The following is a 23,822-nucleotide window of genomic DNA, read 5'->3' as shown; positions in this document are numbered from 1 at the left end:
ACTCCACCACCTCCCTGGGCAGCACATTCCAATGGTTAACAACTCTCTCTGTATAGAACTTTCTCCTCACCTCAAGTCTAAACTTCCCCTGGCGCAACTTGAGACTGTGTCCTCTTGTTCTGGTGCTGGTTGCCTGGGAGAAGAGACTAACCCCCCCACCCCCTGGCTACAACCACCCTTCAGGTAGTTGTAGAGAGCAATAAGGTCTCCCCTGAGCCTCCTCTTCTCCAGGCTAAGCAGCCCCAGCTCCCTCAGCCTCTCCTCATAGGGCTTGTGCTCAAGGCCTCTCACCAGCCTCGTTGCCCTTCTCTGGGCACATTCATTTTGTATTACATTTTGTAGTATATATATTTGTAGTACATTTTGTATTTTTTCCACACAGATAAATGCAGGCTCTCATAATCATTGTAGGCCCATCCTAAACTTGTTTGAGTCCTCTTGCAGGACTCTACACTCCTGCTGCCCACCTACTGTTGTACAAGTTGAATTCATTAGGTTAATGAACCCTGAGATATCCTTTATATAAATTCAGAATGAGTTACAAGTCAATGTACTAAAGTATTTACTATCTATTTTATATGGTGGACTTTTAGTACCATTCCTTCAAGAAGTATCATCTGCTTTTAGAAGTAAAGTGAATGCTGTTTGATCCTCACATCTCAGTTTTATTTAAAAAAGGGAACCCACAGTCCTCTGAATACTCCAGTTTCTCCTTAATTCATAGAGTACCACTATATACACTAAAAGTTCATTGACTGCAGAGTACAGTGGAACAAATATTCTTCAATACTAAACAACAACAAAATAATCACAAAAATCCTAAGGCTAAAAACTTCCCTACAAGTACCAGCTATTTAGAAAGACCAAGGAAAGCAATTCCCAGCAAGTCCAGAGAAGCAACCACCAACCAGCTTTGTTAAGATGCTGCCTCCTGAAAGCCTTTGTTAACCCACTCAAGCTCCAGCTCCTGCAGAAATGTATCAGTAACTCAAAGAGATGTAGCAGGTTGTGTGCTACAAGTAAGTGTAAATAAATTCAAGTTTGACTGTATTTTCATAGCTACAATCATTAAAATACTGGTTGAAGAAACTCCACAGCTTCTATTTTTGTCACAAAAACTAAGTTGCCCTGAAACTAGGCTTTTTAACTAGGATGCTACAACAGCCAAGATACACAAGTTAATTATACAGCGAGTTAATGACATCTTATGTAAAAGGTGAAACTTGAACTCCCATGAGACAGCAAATGCAAACACAGGACAGTACACACGTGCAAATAGCACTCTACCCTACTACACAAGACACTTCATGCTTCACTGTTTCAAGTTGAAAACCTTGGAAGGCTAAAGTCTTCATTTTGCTATTAGAAAAGAAACAACTAGGGGCAAGTGCTTATCTTTACTAATGTAGACTGCAAACTGGCCCCTCCGCAATAATCCAGAATCTCATCATGGCTACCATTATGACAGTAATTCTGCAAAAAGCAAAAGCTTCTATCATCTAAGTGTAGCAACAGAGGTGTTGAGTCTAACACCTACCTGCAAAAGAGGTTTGGGGAAATTTAAAAAAAAAAAAAAGAATTAAAAAACATTTGTAGGAGTTAGGTTCTTCATCTCCTTTTGTTATCAAGCCTTTTTTTCCTTGTTGTTTGTTATTTTTTAGAAGATATCACTAGATAAGGCACACTGCTTAACTTCTGAACTCCAATTTAAGACTTACAAGAGGCCCCTGAAATCACTTCTCTTTGCTCTAAGTCTTGTTACAGAAAACAGTAAGGATGCAACACACCACAACCCTTTGTTTAGGTGCAGCTTATTCCCCATGCTGGCTGGCACACAGCAGCTGACATACTTCACTCCAAGGCATCAGGAAGGGAGGGAGAATGCATTTAGGTTGATGCTGATCATGGAACAACACAAACTTTAAAATTAAATGCTGATACAACAACGTAAGACTGCGCACAGAACCACTCTATAACCACGCTCTTTCTCTCTCTCAAAGGCACATAAAAGCTGTACCACGTCCAGCAAGAAGAAAGTGGATAGAACCAACCACTCACTGTCCCTTGTGGCATAAGAACTCAGGGCCAAAGAAAGCAACTGAGAAGCCAGGCTGAACACAAACAAAGGGGAATAGCTCTTCATGCAGTGAGCAGTAAACCTACAGAACACAAAGTCCTTTGGCAGAAGGCCACAAAAATATGTACACAGGTTCAAGAGAAGGTTAGAGAAATACTTGGAAGAAATCTAGTTAATTATCAAATACACAAGAAACTTCTAGGCACTGAAGAATGGGGGAGGGGAGCAATGAAGCAGGACTTGAACTTGCACCTGTCATATCACAGAATCACAGAATCACCAAGGTTGGAAGAGACCTCAAAGACCATCAAGTCCGACCTGTCACCACAGACCCCATGACTAAACCATGGTCATGGACCAAAACCACCTGGCTTTAGCTGTACTTCCACAAGGCAACAGAGTAAAGAGCTGGAGGATTGTTGCTCTTAACCAGCATGACTGTTCTTATGTTCACATTGTCAAATTCACTCCTTCTACAGGTGCCTCCCAGCCTCTACAGCAACTGATCAGTAGTTGCATCATTAAGTGGAACAAGCAATCTGCTCTTTAACTCAAAAAAAAGAAACGGTTCAAGAATTAGAAAAACTTCTAGTTATAAAACACTAATTGCAATTGTAGCAGGGCTCCTCAAAAATCCATATTAACCTATGTCCATTTTGAAAGCATTTGTTGTCTTTCTATGCAAAAACTATAATGTTCATCTATTTTAAGCTTAGCCTATAGATAAGCTAATCATGATAAAACTGCTTCAAGAATTTGGATATAAACTTAAGCTCTTAAATCATTACTTTAGAATTCAAGCGCTCTTCAGAAGTGTCACTGAGAGAGATTTGGGAGTGCCATTCTTCTGATCTTAACAGGACCTGGACTCATAAGTTAAATCCTATGTTTCCTTGAAGAGCAAGAAGTGGTTGCTCATTCACAATTACAGACATTGCAGTTTCATGACAATCACTGTCACTTCGAGTCAGGTGACTTACCGAATGTTTTCCAGTGCAGCTGTTAGCTGTTGTTGTGCGATATCATAAAGTATCACTTTGAAGCCTCCAGCAGCAAACACCATGGCCCAGCTGCGACCAATGAGTCCACTGAAAAGAAAAATACCATTCAATTAATAACAAAGTATTTATTTTGGAGAAAGACATCTTACAAGCATTGCAAGGAGCAAAACACAGCTTGGACTCTTCAATATTTGATTAAAGGATCAGTTACATATGGGTAAGAAGCAAATCTCTAGAAAGAGAAATACTCTTTGCCAGTTGTGTAGCAGCTTCTCCAAGAGCTGGGAGAAAGGTAGTAAGGAAGAAAACAAACAGAAAAAAACAAAACAGAATTCAAATAGCAGGAACCACTACTTTGGGACACTGGACTCAAGCGCCAACAATTTTGTCAGGTACAACATTGCGCACTGAATTATGGCAAAAAAAACCAACAAAGCACCACAAAGCAACTCATAGCCTGAAGACAGACAGCAGTCCATTGGTCCAAGAGTTCAGAATCTTATTTCAGAAATGATCAGAAAACCTAAGGCCAGCTACCGGAGTCATAATGCCTTGGGAAGCACTGTAAGCATGTGAAAAGGAAAGAAAAACAAACTAATCAATAACCAAACATGGGGTCAATACTACTTTTCCATCTACCCACCTCTAGCACTGCCTTTATTTTCATAAGATGCATTCTACCATGCTGGATGCATGCAGGAACTGTCTGTCTACATCTTTTGGTGAAGTCACAATACTGAGAACGACATAGAGGAAACTAGCAGTAAGTGGCAATTTTATCATGTCTCTCAAAGCAGCACAGCTTTTAACTTAAGCTTATAGAAGACATCAGTCTCTTCAAATGCAAGCTCTTAGGCACGGTGTCATAAGCCTAAATAATCCAGAATCACAAAAAATATTCTAATTCCATAAAAGACAAGAGCAGAACTCCATACCTGCAACAGTTACAGTAGGGGGTTTGATAATTACATGCATTTCCTGTCACTTTCAAGATTGATGCCTTTGCAATATTAAACTTAAGTGACCCCTGGCAACTGGAAAATGCAAGGCCACTGGGGCACGAATAGAGGAGTAAAATGGGAGTAAAAGTCAGAGATAGAGCAACAGGGTAGATTAGAAAAGGAAGAGAAAATAGGAACATGTTCAGCTCTTCGTTTAAATAAAGGGAAAAAATGAACAAAACAGGAAGTTTCAGGAAACAGCAGGAATCAGGAAATAACTGAGACTGAAAAAAACCCACATAACAAAAAAAATGGGGGAAAAAAAAGAGTAAAACTCTACTTTTAGTTTAGTTAAGTGGGCAGCAAATTTTCACTCAAAACTTACCTTTTAAAAGAACAAAAATGCACAACTTACTGTAGTAAACCCTGTCTTCAGCAGCCCTCACTCCACTACAGAACACACTCACTTATGGAAAAGGTAAGGTATGGGTCAAGGTTTGATTGCTGCTGTAGCCTCCTGGCTAACAAGTGGTTGAAAATAAAAGCTTGACCAAGCATATAGGTGCTACCAATATACTTATAAAGTAGTATCATCTCTCTCAGACAGCACTTTTAAATTAAATTTCCTTAAGTCAGTATTTTATTTTTTAAAAGTTTATTTTAATATAGATGTTTAGAATAATGAGGTTTGTTTTCTTTTGAGCTATGGAGTGTATGAAGTCAGTCAGTGATAGGTATTGTTTCTCCTTGTACAAGACAACAACGAGCAACATTACAACCTGATGTTAGCATACTTGACCCCAAGACAGTGATTTCCAACACTTCATGTGCTGTCATTCTGGGTCTAGTGATAAATCCAGATCTGATCACCCAACTTCTGCTGGTGCTACCAGAAAGTTTTCCTGCCTTCACTGTAACTGTGCACTGAGAGCAAGAGTCCAGCTCTCCCAATCCGGCACACACCCATGGTGAATGAAAGGTCCCCAAGTGCCACTGCTAAGTACCAGCTTTGTCACCATCACGTGACAGCACTGAGACATGTGTCCAGCAGTCTAGCTAATGAAGTGTGCTGTAGCCCACAGTTCTAGCACCAAGCTGTAGTGGTGCACAGGGGGCTGTGACTGTCTGGCATGTGTCTTCTCGCCTCACCAGCTTACTGCTCAAATGAAGAGCTTCAAATTTAGCTCAAGAAGAGGCTGAAACCATGCATGCAAACATGAGAAAGAATATTCACTGTGAGGGTGGGGGGACACTGGCACACGCTCCCCAGGGGGGCTGTGGAGTCTCCACTGGAGATATTAAAAATCCACCTGGATGCATTCCTGTGTGATCTGGTATAGGTGATCCTGCTCTGGCAGCGGGGTTGGACTAGATGATCTTTCGAGGTCCCTTCCAACCCCTTACATTCTCTGATTCCCACACGAGTCAGAAATACTGCTGTATCTTATGGCAAGGAAGTATTACTGCAGGAGCGCCCGAGAGAAACTTCAGAACCTCTTGACAGAGTTGACAAACAGGATCTTAATCTGACCTTGGATTTCTCCACTCCTCTTACACAAAACACTGCAATGAGAAAGGGCAGCAGTCTTTCAGACATAAAGGACAACTTCACTTACAGTGAAGATGCTATGAATGATTGTGGGGTTTGTTTGTTTGTTTTAAAGCAGCACACAGCTGTCAGAGACTTAAGCGAAGCCAGTCTTGCCAGTAAGCTCCTCAGTTCCGGCAGAAACTCGAACCCGCGGCTGGCCAGACCTCCCTGTCAGCGCCTCTCCCCTGCACGGGCTGCACGCACCGGAATCCACCCACCGCCCCAAGCCAGCACCTCACTACCACATCCGACACCTGCAAGGGCAGGGACTGCTGAAGCAGCCAACACACCTCCCTCCAAGCCAGATTTCACCGGGACAGAGCCTAAGTCCGTCGCACGTCTCCAGGCATCCGTTCCCAGAGCGCCCAGGGGGGCCGAGCCGGGCTGGCAACTCTTCCCTGGGTCACTACATCTACCCGCGGAAGAGAAGACACTTTACCTGCCGATGATGGCAACATGAGAGGGCGCCATGCCTGTCGAGGCCGTGTCGGGGGATGCACGAAAGAGAAGCGACAGCGCGTAGCCCCTGCCACCTTTGCCTTACGGCGCCCGCCCCCCACCCACAGCTCCCGCCATGTCACGGCCGCCCTTATTGGCTGCTGCTACGAGCACTCCGATTGGTTCCGCTCCCCCTTGGCCGTCTCTTCCCCGCTGGGGAAGAGGCGGGGTAGGAAGATACTGCTGGTTCCCTCTCCGTCTGCTGTACAGATTCCTTACCCCATTCACTCTCACCTGGGACAGGTGCAAGCTCCTCTCTTCCCCTCCCAATACACCGCAGATCGCGAGAGCACGGCTATATGTCTCAGAGGTTCGGCGCAGTCCTCCCCATGTAGTCGGTGTGCTGCTGGCACTGCCTCTTTGGCCCCCGCGGAAAGGCAGGCCCTGCGCGTTCCGTCTTCAGGCTGCACCAAGAGGTAGCAGGGGAGAGCGGTCACCTGTAAGCCGTGTGTGGCCTTTGCTGGAACAAAGACCTACTTGCCATCCCCACTTTGGAGTGGGACGAGGCCAAAGTTTGAGTAAAGGCAAAGCTCTTACTCTACCGTTAAAAATTAGTAGATCTCTATGGACATATAATCCAAGATGTCCAGGTGAGCTCCCAATGAAACTGAAATGCTGTTCCTGTGGGAGTTTGGGTCTTGGGATTCAAAGCTGCCTTTGAATACGCATAGACCCCCATCATACTTTGGCCATAGAGTACCAGAATACACCAAACCCCAGTGTGCTATTGACAAAGGTACAAATGCATTTCAACGTTATGTTCAAAATTTAAATGAATTCCATATTTTTTTTCATATTAAGCAAAGGTTTATTATTCTTGAAAATACTTCCTTGTTGAATTCTGACTTTATATTTTGCTCTCCTTGGCTTTCAGCCTGTTGGTGTGCTGAATTACTAATTTTTTTCTAATTCTGTGTAGTTCCTGCTCATCTGCATGTTGCTCTGTAATCATGCTGGATGTTTCTGCAAAGAAACAAAAAGTAACATTTTAAATGCTGACATGATTAAATATTATATTTCTTTAGTCTTAACATAGCTGAGAAATACTTGCAAGTTTTCTTGTGTTTCTGGCTTTCGGGGGGGGGGGCAGGAGTTGAAAATTAATACATCTGTTCCCTGAATTAATATTTCATAGTTACTGACAAAGCTTTGGGTATCATTTCATCTAGTTTCCAAGGGGGAAAAACACACCTATATAATCAGTTTCTACATCTGTTCCCCCTCACTAGCACTTTGCTAATTGCAACGACATTCAACAAGGAGAGATCTCAAAAGTATAAATTCCTAAAGACATCATGAAGACCACTCAATGGATAGGAGGTGGAAAATCAAAGTACTATCTCCTTTTGAAAAGAGAAGGCTGAGAGGAGATCTTACCAATGTCTATAAATATCTGAGGGCTGGGTGTCAAGGTGAAGGTGACAGTCTCTTTTCACTGGTGCCCAGTGATAGGATGCTGGGTGCAAGGTAGAACACAGGAGATTCCACCTCAGCGGGAGGAGACATAGTACTGGAACAGGCTGCACAGAGAGGTTATGGAGTCTCCTTCTCTGAAGACTTTCAAAACCCACTTGGATGCAGTCCTGTGTGGCCTGCTCTAGGTGATCCTGCTTTAGCAGGGGGACTTGGACTTGATGATCTCTGGAGGTCCCTTCCAACCCCTAACATTCTGTGATTCAGTGACTTGATGCGTTACAAACAGAGACCATTTTTAGCTAAACTGTAACTGAAGCAATCAATGCATGCTTATTTTATACACTCAAGTTTTTACTTTACTTCTCCATTTTCTGTAACTTAGATGGAAATGACAGATGGTACCCAAAGTCAAGAAATACCGAAATCTTATAACCAGTAATATGTGAAACATCCTGGGATCCATTAGGGAATGAAAAGTAAGGCTGTACTGGCAGGAGAGGTCCCAAGTGGAGCAGATATGCATTCACCAGCATATACATTATTTCTTCTAAGTCCCATAACAGTAGGAACACTCTTGACTTGGTGTTGTAAGGTGTAAAGTTGATTCCTCCATGGGTTTTGTCTCATTCTATTGAGCAAGTTCCTGCTGTCCCATTTTGGGAGCTGAAATCAGCTACTGGTTGCAGAGAGGAGGGGGTTACTGCAGGAGAGGAGCAGGATGGTGTAAGAGAGTTACATAATAAAAAGGGGAAATAGCATTAACTGTGAGCCACAGGGAGGTAGAACATGGCTGAGTTATGAATTCCCTCTTGCAGCAAAGAAAGAAATGGCATGCTTCTAAAACACAGTGTCATAGCCTGATCTTTCAGCATGGGATGAAAACAGAGGCATAGTTCACTTTGTTAAGTATTAGATTTAATACATTACTTGTTCAACAGAGCAACTAGAAGGTATGTTTCATTTGTGATGGACTATGGTACATTTGCACTATGATCCTGAGAGTTCAGAAAACTTAATGTCTTTAAATGATAGCCTTAATTTGCTAATTTTTTCCTATCCTGTAGAGCTCTGATTAATGGTTTGCATACTGTAATCATAATGAGTAATTATATTAAGATTATGCTACAATTAATATTGTAATTATTGCTAGAAGTTTGTGCGGTTAATTTAGGTAGCCTTTCACTGTGCAAATGGTGTGATGCAAACACTGTCAATATTGCTAAAATGCTGATTCTCAAAGCAGCTATCTGCAGGAATCAGAAAGAAAATAGTAGTAAAAGTGCAAAACTAGATGGAGTTCTATCCTTTAATAGTAAAAATACCTGTTACAAATGTTTTAAACCCTATATACAACATATACATTATTCATATGTTATTCATAATGAGCTTTTTCCATTAATTTTGCTTCTAAACTGTATGTAAGTTGATGCATTTATTTGCTTCACTAAATACAGACTATACAGTAAATTGAATAGATTGATGTTTAGAGCAGAACTATACTGAATATTTCCACCTATAAAACTGTTCTGAAATAGCTTTTAAAAGCTTTCAGTATAACTCTATATCATGTTTACCTTATTAATAACTTAACCCTGAAAGCATTCTCATCCTTGTACTTATCATTGCATCCAGCAGTGTTAGAGGTATTTAGTACCTCTGCTTTTTCCTCATCTTTAGTTACAATGTTCTCCTCTAAAGTCCAATAAAGAGTGGAGGTTCTTCTTGCCACTCTTTTTAGCATTAGTATATTTATCAAAATGCTCTTTATTGTCTTTCACAGGAGTAGCCAGTCTAAACTCTAGATGGGCTTTTGCCTCTCTAATTTTTCTCCTACGTGATCTAACAACATCCTTAAACGTATCTCGAGTTGCCTCCCCCGCTTTCCAAAGGCAATACACCCTCTTTTATCCCTTAATTCCTTCAGGAGCTGCTTTCCCATCCAGGCCGGTCACCTTCCCCAGCAGCTCATCTTTTGGCACATGGGCACAGCCTGTTCCTGTGTCTTCAAGAGTTCCTGCTTGAAGTAGGTCCAAACATCCTGAACCCCTTTGATCTTAAGGGCTGCTACCCAGGGTACTCTCCGAATTAGTTGCTTAAATAAGCTGAAGTCTGCCCTCCAGAAGTCCAAAGTAAGGGTTCTGTTATTGCTCCTCCTTATTTTCCTGCATTTTGAAAACTCTACTATCTCATGGTCGCTGCACCCTAGACAGCCTCCTACCATCCTACCATATAGTGTTAGCTAGTTGTCATTCTCCCAAACAATTCCCAGTATGAGCAGGGACTGTACAGGTCGGGGGCCCCTTTTAATAGTTGATTTGAACATAGGCACCGAATTTTGGAGGGCAAGGAAGTTTGGTAATATGAACATGGTCAAATTCCAATGGTGCCTTGGCCCTGATCCATTTATGAGACAGCTACACTGACTCCTCATCTTGGGGTCTTCTTTCCACTGCCCTAGAAACATCAGAATATGCTGGGCATGAGCTGCGCAGGTCCCCAGTATGAACAAGATGGGTAGCAGAGCTAGAGCTCTTGATACAGAATGTACATGTATCTGGAGTTTATATAAATGTGTCTAGGGACAATCAGAAAAATCTTAACCCCACAGGCTCAGTTGTATATCAAGAGTCACAGGCAGAAAAGTGGGGCTAGAAATGCATATATATTTGTTATGCTGAAGTTCATAATTTGTGGCAAGTAACTCACTTGAAAATCTTTCCCAGCTGAGGTTTTTTATTCTACTTGTATTCCAGAACTTCAGGTACAATGATTCTCATGTCCAAAGTCTGAGGTTTCTGTGTGAAAGTGGTTCATGTACAGAATGTGAACAGGTTAATGCAAGAAGTGATAATTTTAATACTTCATGTTATCTTTGTTTCTCTTGTTGCGAGACAGAGTAGAAAGACCTTTCACTCATATCCTCTGTACCTTATCTCTTCAGAAAGGACTTTGAGGCTGAAAGAAGGTGAGCAGCAGAAAGCCCTGACATTGCATAATGCTCACAAACCCTGACCATAAGAAGGGTGTTCTGACTGCAGTGTGTATTGTCTTTGCAGTTTTCTTGTGTCCTTAGCATAAGGCAGCAGGGACAGGTTACAGTTGGTCTCATCAAGTATTTTCTCTCTCAAATATACTGTAGGCATGTTCAGAGATCCCTCCTCGATTTTGTTTCCCATATTGGCATGGGAAACTTACCTCAGACGCTTGTCCGGGTTTCCAAAATACCAGCAAACAGAAAGTAGTGAAAAGTGGTAGTAGGGATCATCTTCTTTTTCTCAGACATTAAGGCCTTTTTCATTTAGTTTCAGAGACTATGGCAGATGGGAAGCTTTACTATTTATTGAGCCTTTCGGTTTTGATAGTGGATTTCTCAGCTCAGTGGAAGAAATTGAGTGGCTGAGCACCCCAAGAGTGATCAGGACTGTGATGAGGTCTCTGCCTGGAGGTGCCAGCTGCTGCCTGAAAGCTGTACCTGCTCATGGAGCCCCACCACGCTCCATAGGGCATAGCCCAGCAGTAGTCTGGAGCTCCAGAAACGTGGTAAAGGCACGCGCTGTGATGAAGTCCTCTCAAGCGCGGGACGTGCTGAAGTGCAACGTTTCATACGAGCTCCAGAGCTGCCTCCGGGCCGCCCGCCCTGCGCGTGAGCCCCTTTGTGCAGCGGGAACCTCCCCTCGCAGCAAGAGATGCCCACATGGGGGCAGAGGCCTCGGCAGCCGCTCTGCACATGCGCTAGACCCTGGTGATGCCCTGTTCCGTTCTCGTCTGCCTCTGCCTGCGCGCGGTGCTTTAGGGGAGTGCATCGGCCAGCGTTCCCCTTAGCAACGCGGCCCGGGCCGGAACTGTGGTGTGGATCTCCGTGCAGCGCAGCGCAGTGCAGGTTGTATGCGCCGTGTCGCTGCGGGGGCACGCTGGCACCGTCGCGTTGGTTCTCCGAGCCTCTCGCCAACTTGTCGCACTTTGCCTGAGGGTGCGGCGCGGCGGTCGCTTTCCGCCGCCCTCGAGAAGGCGGGGCCGCGTCGGGGCATGTCGCCGCTGCCGCCCCCGCTTCGGGCTGTGACACAGGAAACCTGCAGGTTTCGGGCCGCCGTGGCACCGATCCCGCCTTAGAGGAGGCTCCGGCTGAGCGGGAAGCAGTGGGGGACCTCCTCCTGCGGGAGGGGAACCGGCCCCTCAGTGGGATGTGTAGCCCTTCAGTCCTGGCCGAGGCTTACTTGCTAAAGTGCATGTGTGCCATGGTGCAGCTGCAATCAAATGTTACCTTCTGAAGATTCTTGTGAACATAGGCAGAAACTGCTCCTTAGTGTCCTCAGTGAGGGAAAGACTACAAGGTGAATGCAGACATGTGAGACACAAATATGTGTGACGAGAGACATTAGAGCCTAGACTTCGTTAATTCTAGTTTGGAAATGAATTAAAATGGCAAAATTATATGGAGAATGTTGCACATAGAGATAGTTGTGGCTGTGTTGATGTAAGGACGCAGGTAAAGGAAGGAATATTTGAAGCTACAGACGAAATAGCTTTCATTAGACTGACAGTTCCAGTTTTTCCTAATAGAAAAAGGCAAAATGTAGAATATGAGAGAATGGTCTTAAATCTCAATTATCTGAGAATGTAAAGATACCATTCTAAAAGTGATACCTGTCACGATAATTTAGTTTTAATGGTAAATATCTTGAGAACTCTTTTCATGACCAGTATAAAAACACTGCAAAATGTATTTGTATGAAAAGGGGGCATTTAATATTGTTTATAGGTGAACTCTGTATTTTTTTATGTCTAATCATAGATTAATTTCAAAAGATGGCAATTTAAAATTAAATTGGAGCTCTTTGGAACTTGTAAACTTTATTGGTATTAATATTTCACTTAAAGATTTCTATAAAACCAGTGAGATAATACATGGCATGTTGAATGTTTCACAGAAAAATGATGCACAATGTACATCTGGCCCCTGAAGTTGATGAAGATGATCTTTATTCTGGCTACAATGACTATAATCCCACGTTTGACACAGAGGTAAACATATTTGCTGTTTCCCACCTTTCCCATACATAAGATTTTAACTTCTAAGTACAAGATAAGAATATATAGGTACAGTAATGCACAAGTGTACTATTGCTTTGATGTGAAATTTTCTTGGTTTAGCAAGAAATACGTAAAGTTCACAGTATCACTAAGGTTGGAAGAGACCTCGATGATCATTGAGTCCAACCTGTCACCACAGATCTCGTGACTAGACCATGGCACCAAGTGCCACGTCCAATTTCCTCTTGAACACCTCCAGGGATGGTGACTCCACCACCTCCCTGGGCAGCCCATTCCAATGATGAATGACTCTCTTGGTGAAGAACTTTTTCCTCACCTCGAGCCTAAACTTCCCCTGGTGCAGGATCTTTACCAGGATCTTTTTGAATTATTTTTTTGGGGTGGTAATTTTCTATTCCAACAAAGTACCTTTGTATCATCTCATATCACATCTAAGAGAGCTTAAATGATTAGAATTTTTGAAGTACATAGAAGTTACTTGCACATTCAGGCCCTTTCAACATGGTGTATTGCAGACAGTGTGCAGGAGCAAGTTTTCTGACAAAAGAGGCTACTTATTGGCCAGTAGGTTATTGATCTCTTACTGTGCTGGAGCCAAAAGGAGGTAGCAGTAAGAGTGAAGACCCACAGGTCTTTGTGTATTTGGTAGAGCATCTGGGATGATTTAGGGTAACCCTGTAGACTGCTTTCTGGTAATGGCTGGCATAGTGAACTTGGAACAGCACAGGGGACCATTTAGTCCAAAGTCATCACCCTGCTCAAAACAGGGCCGGTGTTGCAAGATGGGATTTTGTGTGAAGTCCCAGGTGACTGGAAGCTGGCCAACATGATGCCCATCCACAAGAAGGGCCAGTTGGATGAGCCAGGGAATTACAGACCTCTCAGTCTGACCCCTGTGCCAGGCAAGATTATGGAACAGGTCATCTTGAGTGCAATCACAAAGCACTTCCAGGATGGCCAAGGGATCAGGCCCAGCCAGCATGGATTTGGGAAGGGCAGGTCCTGCTTGACCAACTTGATCTCCTTCTGTGATCAGGTTACCGGCCTGGTGAATGTGGGGAAGGCTGTGGATGTAGTCTGTCTGGACTTCAGCAAGGCCTTTGACACCATCCCCCAAGCTGTCAGATCATGGCTTGGACAGCAACACCCTGAGCTGGGTTAGGAACTGGCTGGAGGGCCATGCCCAGAGAGTGGTGGTGAATGGTGCCACATCCAGCTGGCGGCCAGTCACTAGTGGTGTTCCCCAGGGATCAGTTCTGGGCCCCATCCTGTTCAGTATCTTTATTGATGATCTGGATGAGGGGATTGAGTCCATCATCAGTAAGTTTGCAGATGACACCAAGCTGGGGGCAGGTGTTGATCTGTTAGAGGGTAGGAGAGCTCTGCAGAGGGACCTTGACAAGCTGGATGGATGGGCAGAGTCCGACAGCATGAGATTTAACACGTTTAAGTGCTGGGCTCTATACATTGGCCAGAACAACCCCATGCAGTGCTACAGGCTGGGGTCAGAGTGGCTGGAGAGCAGCCAGGCAGAAAGGGACCTGGGGATACTGGTTGATAATAGGCTGAACATGAACCAGCAGTGTGCCCAGGTGGCCAAAAAGGCCAATAGCATCCTGGCTTGCATCAGGAATAGTGTGGCCAGCAGGAGCAGGGAAGGCATTGTGCCCCTGCACTCAGCACTGGTTAGACCACACCTTGAGTCCTGTGTCCAGTTCTGGGCCCCTCAGTTTAGGAAAGATGTTGACTTGCTGGAATGTGTCCAGAGAAGGGCAAAAAAGCTGGGGAAGGGTTTGGAGCACAAGCCCTGTGAGGAGAGGCTGAGGGAGCTGGGGTTGCTTAGCCTGGAGAGGCTTAGGGGAGACCTTATTACTCTCTCCAACTCCCTGAAGGGAGGTTGTCGCCAGGTGGGGGTTGGTCTCTTCTCCCAGGCAACCAGCACCAGAACAAGAGGACACAGTCTCAAACTGCACCAGGGGAGATTTAGGCTGGATGTTAGGAAGAAGTTCTTCACAGAAAGAGTGATTTGCCATTGGAATGGGCTGCCCAAGAAGGTGGTGGAGTCACCATCACTGGAGGTGTTTGGGAAGAGACTAGATGGGATGCTTGGTGCGATAGTTTAGTTGATTAGATAGTGTTGGATGATAGGTTGGACTAGATTTCAAAGGTCTTTTCCAACCTGGTTAATTCTATTCTATTCTATTTAACACATAAGAAGTATAAACTACTAATGACCATAACAGTCTCCTAATAATAGAAATTAGAAATAGAAAGGAGACTTGATGGGGTGCTCAGTGCCATGGTTTAGTTGATTAGGTGGTGTTGGATGATGGATTGGACACAATGATCTCAAAGGTCTCTTCCAACCTGTTTTGGTCTGGTCTATTCTATTCTATTCTATTCTATTCTATTCTATTCTATTCTATTGATAAGTTTTGCAGCATGAACACAGATACTTGTAATAGCTTTTAATGTCTGTGATGCCAATGCATTATGTTAAAATTTAGGACTAGCAATAGTAGTAAGTTTTTGAACAGAAATAAAATTTATGTCGTATTTAATTACTAAAATTCTGCTTTCTCAGTGTGTTTTTTATTTTTCTGGGAATGAGTTTTTGCAGTTCATAATATAAAATACAAACAAAAATATAGATCAGCTAGTATAATTTGTCAATATAACCTGTCTTTTAACTTCACGTATTTTGGGGGAAGGTTTTTCTATTTTCTTAGTCTCTCTGCTTTCCGTAGTTACAAGGTTCTGGAATTGTGGCTTTGGTTTCAAAAGGGCTGACATTTTTATTTTGTCTTCTCTAGGATTTAGAAAATGATGTAGCTTTTCAACAGGCAGCAAGAACAAGTCATGGTAGAAGACCCCCTGTAAGTACCTTTCAAAGTATATTGCAATCGTGTAGATCTTCTCCAGAGCCCTAGATCTGATTGGCACTGGTACAAACTTACCTTGGGAATCCCTTGTCTTTTTTCTTCCCTACTAAAAACATGAAGGTCCAACTCAAGTTATTTATATGGAAAACTAAATAAAAAAGGAAGAGAGCAAAAGTTGCCTTAGAGTTTGTAGTTAAGCTAGAGCAAACAAGGAGCTTCAATTGAAAATGTGTATTCTTTGTTAAGAAAATGAAGTAAAGCCATGGTAAAGAGCGAGCAAAATTACTTATTTTGAATGGTTTTTGTTTAATATTCTGCATGTAAAATGACTTGCTGACATACAAGGTTGAGATAAATAACAGTGGCATTTAGAAAAACATGTATTACTGTTCTTTTTTTTCTGTATTCCTGTGATTTACATTAATTTTCTTACTTTTGTTTAGCTGTGACTTAATCTTTTTCTAAACTATGGAGAAAGTTTTCACCTGCACTTTAGAAGTACATATTATATGTACAAGCCCTATGAGGAGAGGCTGAGGGAGCTGGGATTGTTTAGTCTGGAGAAAAGGAGGCTCAAGGGAGCCCTTACTGCTGTCTACAACTACCTGAAGGGTGGTTGTACCCAGGAGGGGGCTGGTCTCTTCTCCCAGGCAACCAGCACCAGAACAAGGGGACACAGTCTCAAGCTGCGCCAGGGGAGGTTTAGACTCGAGGTGAGGAGAAAGTTCCTCACTGAGTGAGTCATTCGTCATTGGAATGTGCTGCCCAGGGAGGTGGTGGAGTCACCATCCCTGGAGGTGTTCAAGAGGAGATTGGATGTGGCACTTGGTACCATGGTCTAGTCATGAGGTCTGTGGAGACAGGTTGGACTCAATGATCCTCGATGTCTCTTCCAACCTTAGTGATACTGTGATACTGTGAAAGGAAGAGCTGAAACTATCTGATTAATGCTACTTCTTTGCCAGGATAATCTGGTTCTACAATGAAAATCTTTTCTATAACAATTGAGGCATTATTTGCATGAATTCCCCATAAGTGCTATATGGAAAGACTGATAATAAACCATGTGTGGTTGTTAATTGGTGGGGGTGTGTTTTATTTTCTGTGTGTTGTTGTTTTGTTTTGTTTGTGGGGTTTGGTGTTTGGATGGTTTGGGTTTGTTGTTTTTTTTTTGGGTGGGGTTTGGTTTTGGGGTTTGAGTTTTTGGTGTTTGTTTCGGTAGTTGGTTGTGGTTTGGTTTTTTTCTGTGTGTTTTACTTTGTATGTTGGTGGTGGTCTCTTGTGCTTTGTCCACTCAGGTGACAGCCAAAATTCCTGGTACATCAGCTTCAAGACCTTTAGCTACTGGATTTGGGGTACTTTTTTGTTCTGTTGTGTTCTTAATGAAAGTGAGGGATTTACCAGAAATAAATTTACCATTTAATCCCTTGCACAAAGTGGTCTTTTAAAATATTTTTCTTCCAGTGGGCTACATGTATTCATTAATTTTAATTTTACTACTCTGCTCTTGGTCAAGGCATGGATACTGATTTTTGTTTTTCTCACAAACCATTTGCAAGTCAACTGACATACTGCATAAAGTAGTGGAATATAGGGTAATAACCTGATTTTTTTTATTTGCAGGAGAACTGGATGGGTTGTTACTTGGGCTTGGGAAAGTTCTCTGAAAGTTAAAGTGAAAATAAGTCTTAAAAAATACAGGCTTCCAAACTGCGTCTAGTTTAATCAGAAAAAGTTGGTTGTATTCTTTGGTATACTTAACCCATTATAACTCTCAAATAACACTTTAACCTGGTTTTCTATGGAAACAGAAGCTGTGCACTAGTGGTATGTCCACTGTCCCCTTATCCCAGTAAATATTCAACCTGTTAGACTGTCTCAGTCAAATTTGAAAAGGCAGTGCTCTTAGATACAAAATTCCTGTAATTTTGATAACATAAAAAGAAAGGAGATCACACTGCTCTCAATGCAAGTTGGGTAGGTAACAATTTCAAGAACACCTAAATTTGATTATAAGTCATTGAAGTCCAGCCTTTGCTTTGAACCTTCTGTTACCTGCTTTGGATGTATTCCCTTTGAGACTGCTCTTGTTCTCAACAGTTGTGTTAGTACTGCGCTGTGACAGGAAAAGCTGTCTTGTTAAAGGAGTGCACAAAAAGGCACTTCATACGGATAACAAAGACTGAAGTGTTTATCTGCACTAGCACAGCTAGAAGTCTTTGAAGCATTGCTCAGTCCACAGCACTACATCCTTTACGTTGCAAATTCATCCTTGTTAATACAGATTCAGCCTCAATAGAAAACAAAACAACCCCCCCAACAAGCACAGAACAAAACAAATCAAAACAAATGAAACAAAAGAACCAAGCAAACACCCAACCCAAAAAAATGTGGAGGGGTGGATAGTGGTTAAAATAGTGAAACATAAGCTTCTGAGTGAGAATTACAGGAAGGACAGTATAAAGCATATCAGCTAATAGAAAATATATTAATTGTCAGTTTTAAAGTATATTTGTATATATTGTAAAGTATATCTTCATGAAAGTATAACTCTACTCATCTTAATCTGTTCTCTTACTGAAGTATTTTGTGTAAATTACTTGTTCAATTTAAAGGTAGTAGTTTCAATAATTGAATAATGGGAAGTGCTGTTGCCTCATAAGTTTCTATATTTTGTTATTTCAAAAGGGCTGTCAGAAATATTCAAAGACATAAAAAAACCAGCATTGTGAATTTGTGTTAACTAAAGCATTCAACATCTTTATGTCTGCCAGGTACTGACACTTATGTTGCATATGAATAACATAAGTGGGAATTCTGGTATGAACTTACATGAGATAGATCAACTCTTAAAAGCCAGTGCTGGAAAGACTTTATAGATTGGTAATGATTTGCTGGTGCTCTTTTCAAACTATTTACTTTTTTTTTATTGTAGTCAAAGGCAACTTTAAATTCATCTATGGGAAGACCAATGACAGGAGCTATACAGGTAAAAGTTTCAATGTTTACATTTTACATTGTTTTGGAACAATGAAGCTTTCTGATAAGTGCAAACAGTTCATTGAAATAATATAAATGATTGCACTGTTTTTATTTGTCCTTTTTTTTTGAAAAGGCTGTGATGAGTATTTTATCTGAGCACAGGGTTGAAAGCAGTAACCAGGTAGTCTGTTTTGATAGTTACTGTCATGCAATGAATATTCTTTTTTGTTGAAATAGGAAAGAAAGGCATCTTGGTTTTCATGTTTTTCTCATGTACTTATACTCTGCTGCAATTTACCAATAACTTTTCCACTACCTCCCATAAGTCTATTGTCTTAATGTTAGATATATCTATAGCTACTGTATTCTTTTGTGCCAGCCCAAGCAGGAAACAGAATTATTACAGACTACCAAGCATAGGGCCTAATGGAAGGGTCAGAGAGAAATCACATAGCCAGCAGTTCAGGGGCCTCCCCAGCCAGTACCCAGTCCCACAATACCTGAGCAAAGCAAGGAGGATCCACCCAGAAATGGTGACCAAATAGTTCAACCAAATGGTTCAACTAAAAGTTCAGAATATAAGGCAGTATCATAGTGATGAGGCAGGTACAAGGTCATATCAAAAAGTCAGTGCACAGGCCAGGGTTAGCATCAGTGGTCACTGGCTGGGTCCATAGTGACAAAGCAAGGCTAACATCAGTCCAGAAGGTCAGTCCACAGGTTAAAATATGGATCAAATGACTCTGTGGGCAGACATAGCTGTAACTGATGCAGAAAACAGTGTTCTTCCTGTAAAGCTGAGGTGGGGATGGAGCTTAAATAATACTCCTGTTGGAGTGTGTGGCTGGAAGCCTCAGGTGAGTCTGGTCAGGGCTGCTAAGGTTTACTGGTGCACTCAGTGTCTTGACAGAAAAGTCAGGGTGGGATGGGGTGGGATCAGACATTCTTGTGTTGAGAGGCATTGTCTAGTGATAAGGTACAAATACCAAGCAAAGGCAGTTTGCTTGTGCCTCTCTTGGTTTAGATAGAGTAAAACATTCTGATGTATGATCTCATAAGATTTTCTTTATTGTCAATAAAAAAATAGAAAGCAAATGACTGTGACATTAAGCTAGACTACATTACTGATCTCAAGACCAACAATTCTTAAGGGTTTTCTAAAAATAACAGATGTTTGAAATTATGTATTCTGAATACATATAAAATTTTCACAAACTGCTAAGTTTTCCTTTGTGTCAGTTACAGTTTCCCAATAGTATTTGCTCCTCTACTTTGTACACTTATCATAGAATACTAGATTGTTGAGAACCTCAAGGATCATCTGATCCAAGTTTTCTTGGCCAAAGCACAGGCTAAACAAGAGGGATGAGCACCCTGTCCAGGCAAATCTTAAAAGCATCCAGTGTTGGGGAATCCACCACTTCCCCAGGGAGATCATTCCAACGGCTGATTCTTCTCATCATGAAAACTTTTCCTTCTGTGTCCAGCTGGAATCTCACCAGCAGTGACTTGTACCCATTGCTCCTCATCTTTTGCATGTGACTCCTTATTGAAAGGGATTCTCCATCTTCTTTATCACCATCCTTTAAATACTGGAACATGATGATAAGGTCTCCCCTAAGCCTTCTTTTCTCAAGGCTGAGCAAACCCACATTATATGATGTACAGTATTTGTGAAATAAAAAAACTTTTTAAAATGCTCAATTTAAGGAGGTGGTAACTGCTTTTTGGATTTAAAGGTTTTATAGTATGTAACTGATGTCCATAGTGTACCCATTCTAATTAGGAAGATTATTTTAATATGTCTTCCTTCTTATTTAAGGATGGGGTTGCTCGACCAATGACAGCAGTGCATGCTGCAGGTTACACGAAGGCAGCTATGAGAGGTATGGTTTGTAGAAATCGCCATCTGCAAGAGGGAGATGTTATTTTACAATTTTCAGTACTCCCTTAATTTTGCAGGTTCTTCATTTGATCCTCTTGGCCAAGCAAGAGGTCCTGCTCCGCCTCTGGAAGTGAAAAATGCAGACAGGTTTGTTCAGTTTTGCAGTAAAGTATTTCAAAGCATTAAGAGCAGCAAAAAGCCTATCATGAGTAGGGCTGAAAAACATCCAGGCAATTGTGAAACCTTTAGGGTTACCAAACTCTTGCCTACATGGGTAACACCACAGACATTTCTGCATGTGATTAGCTGACTTGTTAAAACTGTTGCACTGACTTTCAAGAATGTCTAATTTCAATGACCTCTGGTTCTGACTGTAGCTCAGAAAATTTGATGTAGTTCTTGACACACAGATACTGTGGTAATTATATAGACTTACAGAAGAGTGTATTACAGGCAAGGAACACCATGATTCATGCAGCTCCTTGGGAAGAATTTGGGGGAATTTTGTCTGCTGTTTTCCCCTGTACACTCCAGCCTTTGCACTTGAGGTAAAACTGAGGCTATGAAAGCTTTGCAGGCTGGTAGAAGTGTTGGAGAGTTCACTGAGAAGAAAGTCACTGAGCTTTTCAATACAGAAGTTGTGTTCTTCAAACATAACTATACAGGAGTAAGGAATCCCACTGACTTAACTGAGGAAAAAGATCTAGATGAGTATCAGCTCTTTATTAAAACCTGCATTTGCAAGCTATATTTTAAATTTTCTACACAAGTGAATGTTTAAATAATTGCTCTTAATACAATATTTAATTCAATTTGGTGTTTGATTTGAAACAGCCCACCTGGGTTTTTTTCTGTCATTACTTCTGCTTAACATATTTGGTTCATGAAATTTGCATGTGTCAAAATTGAATTTGTTCTCATAAGAGGACTTATGTTTTCATAGTTCTCTGTTCTCAAAAGTCTCAATGTGGTATCTTTGGAGGATTTTCTCTGGGCATAGTTTCACATTGTTTTTTGTCTTGGAAAAAACAGTTGTGACATGCGATACATCCCTGTGTTTTATTGGAAACTATCCAGTATCAAAGCTTAGTGTTTGCAATTACATTGGTAGTGTTAATGGTCTTATTTTAGTTCAGAAGAGAAGATTCGGCAGTTGGAAAAAAAAGTGAATGAACTGGTTGAAGAAAGCTGCATTGCCAACAGCTGTGGAGACTTGAAATTGGTAATTTTTCTGGATTTTACTTTACTCTTGCTATTATTTCAAATTGTTTAAACAATCTTAATCCTAACTTTGTTATGACTCTTCTAATCCGGTGATATCTTGTAATTAAGGAAAAAAGAAAGGCTGAAAAGGTGTGTGTATTTGTTAAGAATTCAGTGTTACAAAAACTGCTTCCTCTATTGACCTCTTCAAATGGGTCTGATTAATTAGTCATACTGGCACAAATTTGACAAGTCTCACCTATGGACTTTGTGGGAATGGGGGACCCTTCCTCAATTCCAGGCTTCTAAGTGTCATCTTTGTAGCATTTGATCCTCAGGTGTGTGAGGATCTTGTCTGAGTGCCATTCTATTTCCTTGATGTTGCTTGGGCTTTTTGGATAATGTAACTTTCATCCAGGACTGCTGCTCTGCACCAGGGTCAATCTCAATTAAGCAACCTTCACAGTGCCCTTCCCTGTCAGGTGCTATAGCATATGGTAGATATTATATTGGGTTTGTTGCACCATAAGGGGTCAGTAACAAGATGAACTCTTTAATACTCTCTCAGTCTATACAGACAAGGAGACCTTCCAAGCTGATCAAACCCTGAAGTGTCAACACCATAACACAGTGGCAATAGAACACATCAGCCTTGGATCCCAGTGCACCAAAATAGCCTCTAATTCTTCTGTCTTTGGGCAAGGCTTATGTTCTATTCCATATGATTTCATCTGGCCAGCTCCAGCTCCTAAATGACTGGAGGCAAAACAGGCCCAGCTTTTTGAATTAATGAGATGCATTGGGCTCTTTAGGATGTAGAGTTCCGTTGTGCTTAACTTGCCCTCTCAAGTTAATGGCATCTGATCCATAAGGGAAAAAAATAACTAGAGCTTTGAGATACGATGTTTCTTGCTCAGTCATCTGAACTACAAAGTTTTGTAGGCTAGGATTGTATCCTGAAAAGGAGTACCAAAATGGGTAAAACATCTTTCTTGATCTGCTTAATGCTTCCCAATACATACCCTAGGCTAGATGGCCTTTGGTTTGATCAAATTCACATCTGTTGGAGACAAAGAGTGCATGTGAAATACCACTTGTGGATAGATTAAAAAAAAAAAAAAGGGGGGGAGGCAAATTTACCAGCATACAGAATTAGTCAAGGTGTATGTACAGCATACATTTGGATAATGTATGTCTTTACTTCCTGCCTTTCCTTTCTTTCCAACATCTTCCTGTGCTGTGAAACATGGCAAGCCTAAATATACTCCCTCTTTAAAAAACAAGCAAACAAAAGAACCCCAATAAAAAATACATGTACTTACTATAATTAATACGAATAGACTAGTCTTCTAGAGTTACCATAATCTAATCATTATGGCATATATATATATATATGTATGTGTGTGTGGCTACTCTAATAGAGCTAAGCAGATTTAGACACATGTATGTCTGCTTATTGCTGATTAATGCCTTTCGGTAGGTTATATTGCTCTTTTTCAGGCACTGGACACAGTCTACCCATCTAAAGAAAATGGACATGAGTATATTTTTTTTCATACTTGTGTTGAATGCATTTTTGTCATCATAAGATGTAAGGCACTGCTAAATTGTAGTGTTTTATTTAAGGCTCTGGAGAAGGCAAAAGAGGCTGGAAGAAAGGAAAGATTATTGGTGAGACAACGTGAACAAATTGCAGCTCCAGAAAACATCAACTTAGACCTCACTTACTCAGTAAGTGCTTTCAGTGAGTGAAAGGTGCTGTTTAAAATCTGCTGAAGAGACATATCACTGTTTACCAAGTGTGTCATAATGCTCCTACCAGTGTACTAAATTAGGTATGGTCTACATTTAAGGGTGAAAGGAAGTTTATGATGATAAAGTGAATAACTTCTTCAAGTTAAATTTAGCACTGGATTGCAAAGATCCATTTATGTCGTCAGATCTGTTTGCTCACAATTTCAAGTACCAGAGAAACCACAGTCATATTAAGTGAGGAAGAATGCCCATGATGACTTCTTCCAGTTATCTGCTCACATGCAAAACATGCATATCAAAATATAACAGATGTAAACCCTGTCCTTCAGAAATAGACCAGAAAATGTACAGTGCTAAGAGAAGAAAACAGGAGAGATCACACAGCCTTTTAACTTCAGCCACAAAGTGACAGAGAATGCATTACATCAAATAGAATATATCAGTATTTCTACATCCTGAATCTTAAAGTGGGCATGCAGATTTATGTTCTAGTGTTCAAATTTATAGTAAATTTATTTTATTTTATTTTAAAAGGAATG

General features: G+C 41.5%; 2 protein-coding genes across 3 annotated transcripts in view; one reads left to right on the top strand and one right to left on the bottom strand.

Annotated features, from left to right (window-relative positions):
* The window catches only part of CRYL1 (crystallin lambda 1), a 60,678-nt gene extending 54,511 nt beyond the window's left edge, over positions 1-6,167 (bottom strand). Inside the window, exons 1-2 of the mRNA XM_054164748.1 lie at positions 6,050-6,167; positions 3,058-3,165 (exon numbers count right to left, since the gene is read on the bottom strand). Of these exons, the coding sequence (XP_054020723.1) occupies positions 3,058-3,165; positions 6,050-6,081 (140 nt within the window). The 5' untranslated portion in view covers positions 6,082-6,167. The remainder of the gene's footprint in view (positions 1-3,057; positions 3,166-6,049) is intronic.
* Positions 6,168-11,271: 5,104 nt separating this feature from the next.
* IFT88 (intraflagellar transport 88) overlaps positions 11,272-23,822 on the top strand; it is a 57,279-nt gene continuing 44,728 nt past the window's right edge. Inside the window, exons 1-9 of one of the 2 annotated variants that reach the window (XM_054164689.1) lie at positions 11,272-11,404; positions 12,453-12,546; positions 15,390-15,452; positions 16,757-16,813; positions 18,394-18,447; positions 20,263-20,326; positions 20,403-20,472; positions 21,457-21,547; positions 23,155-23,259. In XM_054164689.1, coding sequence (XP_054020664.1) covers positions 12,457-12,546; positions 15,390-15,452; positions 16,757-16,813; positions 18,394-18,447; positions 20,263-20,326; positions 20,403-20,472; positions 21,457-21,547; positions 23,155-23,259 — 594 coding nt within the window. In that variant the 5' untranslated portion in view covers positions 11,272-11,404; positions 12,453-12,456. The remainder of the gene's footprint in view (positions 11,405-12,452; positions 12,547-15,389; positions 15,453-16,756; positions 16,814-18,393; positions 18,448-20,262; positions 20,327-20,402; positions 20,473-21,456; positions 21,548-23,154; positions 23,260-23,822) is intronic. The other variant, XM_054164687.1, reaches the window with a different exon arrangement.

Source organism: Dryobates pubescens, chromosome 10 (assembly GCF_014839835.1).
Source record: "Dryobates pubescens isolate bDryPub1 chromosome 10, bDryPub1.pri, whole genome shotgun sequence".
Lineage (NCBI taxonomy): Eukaryota > Metazoa > Chordata > Aves > Piciformes > Picidae > Dryobates > Dryobates pubescens.
The sequence above is the reverse complement of the archived record's forward strand: the minus strand, read 5'-3'. Positions and strand labels throughout refer to the sequence as shown.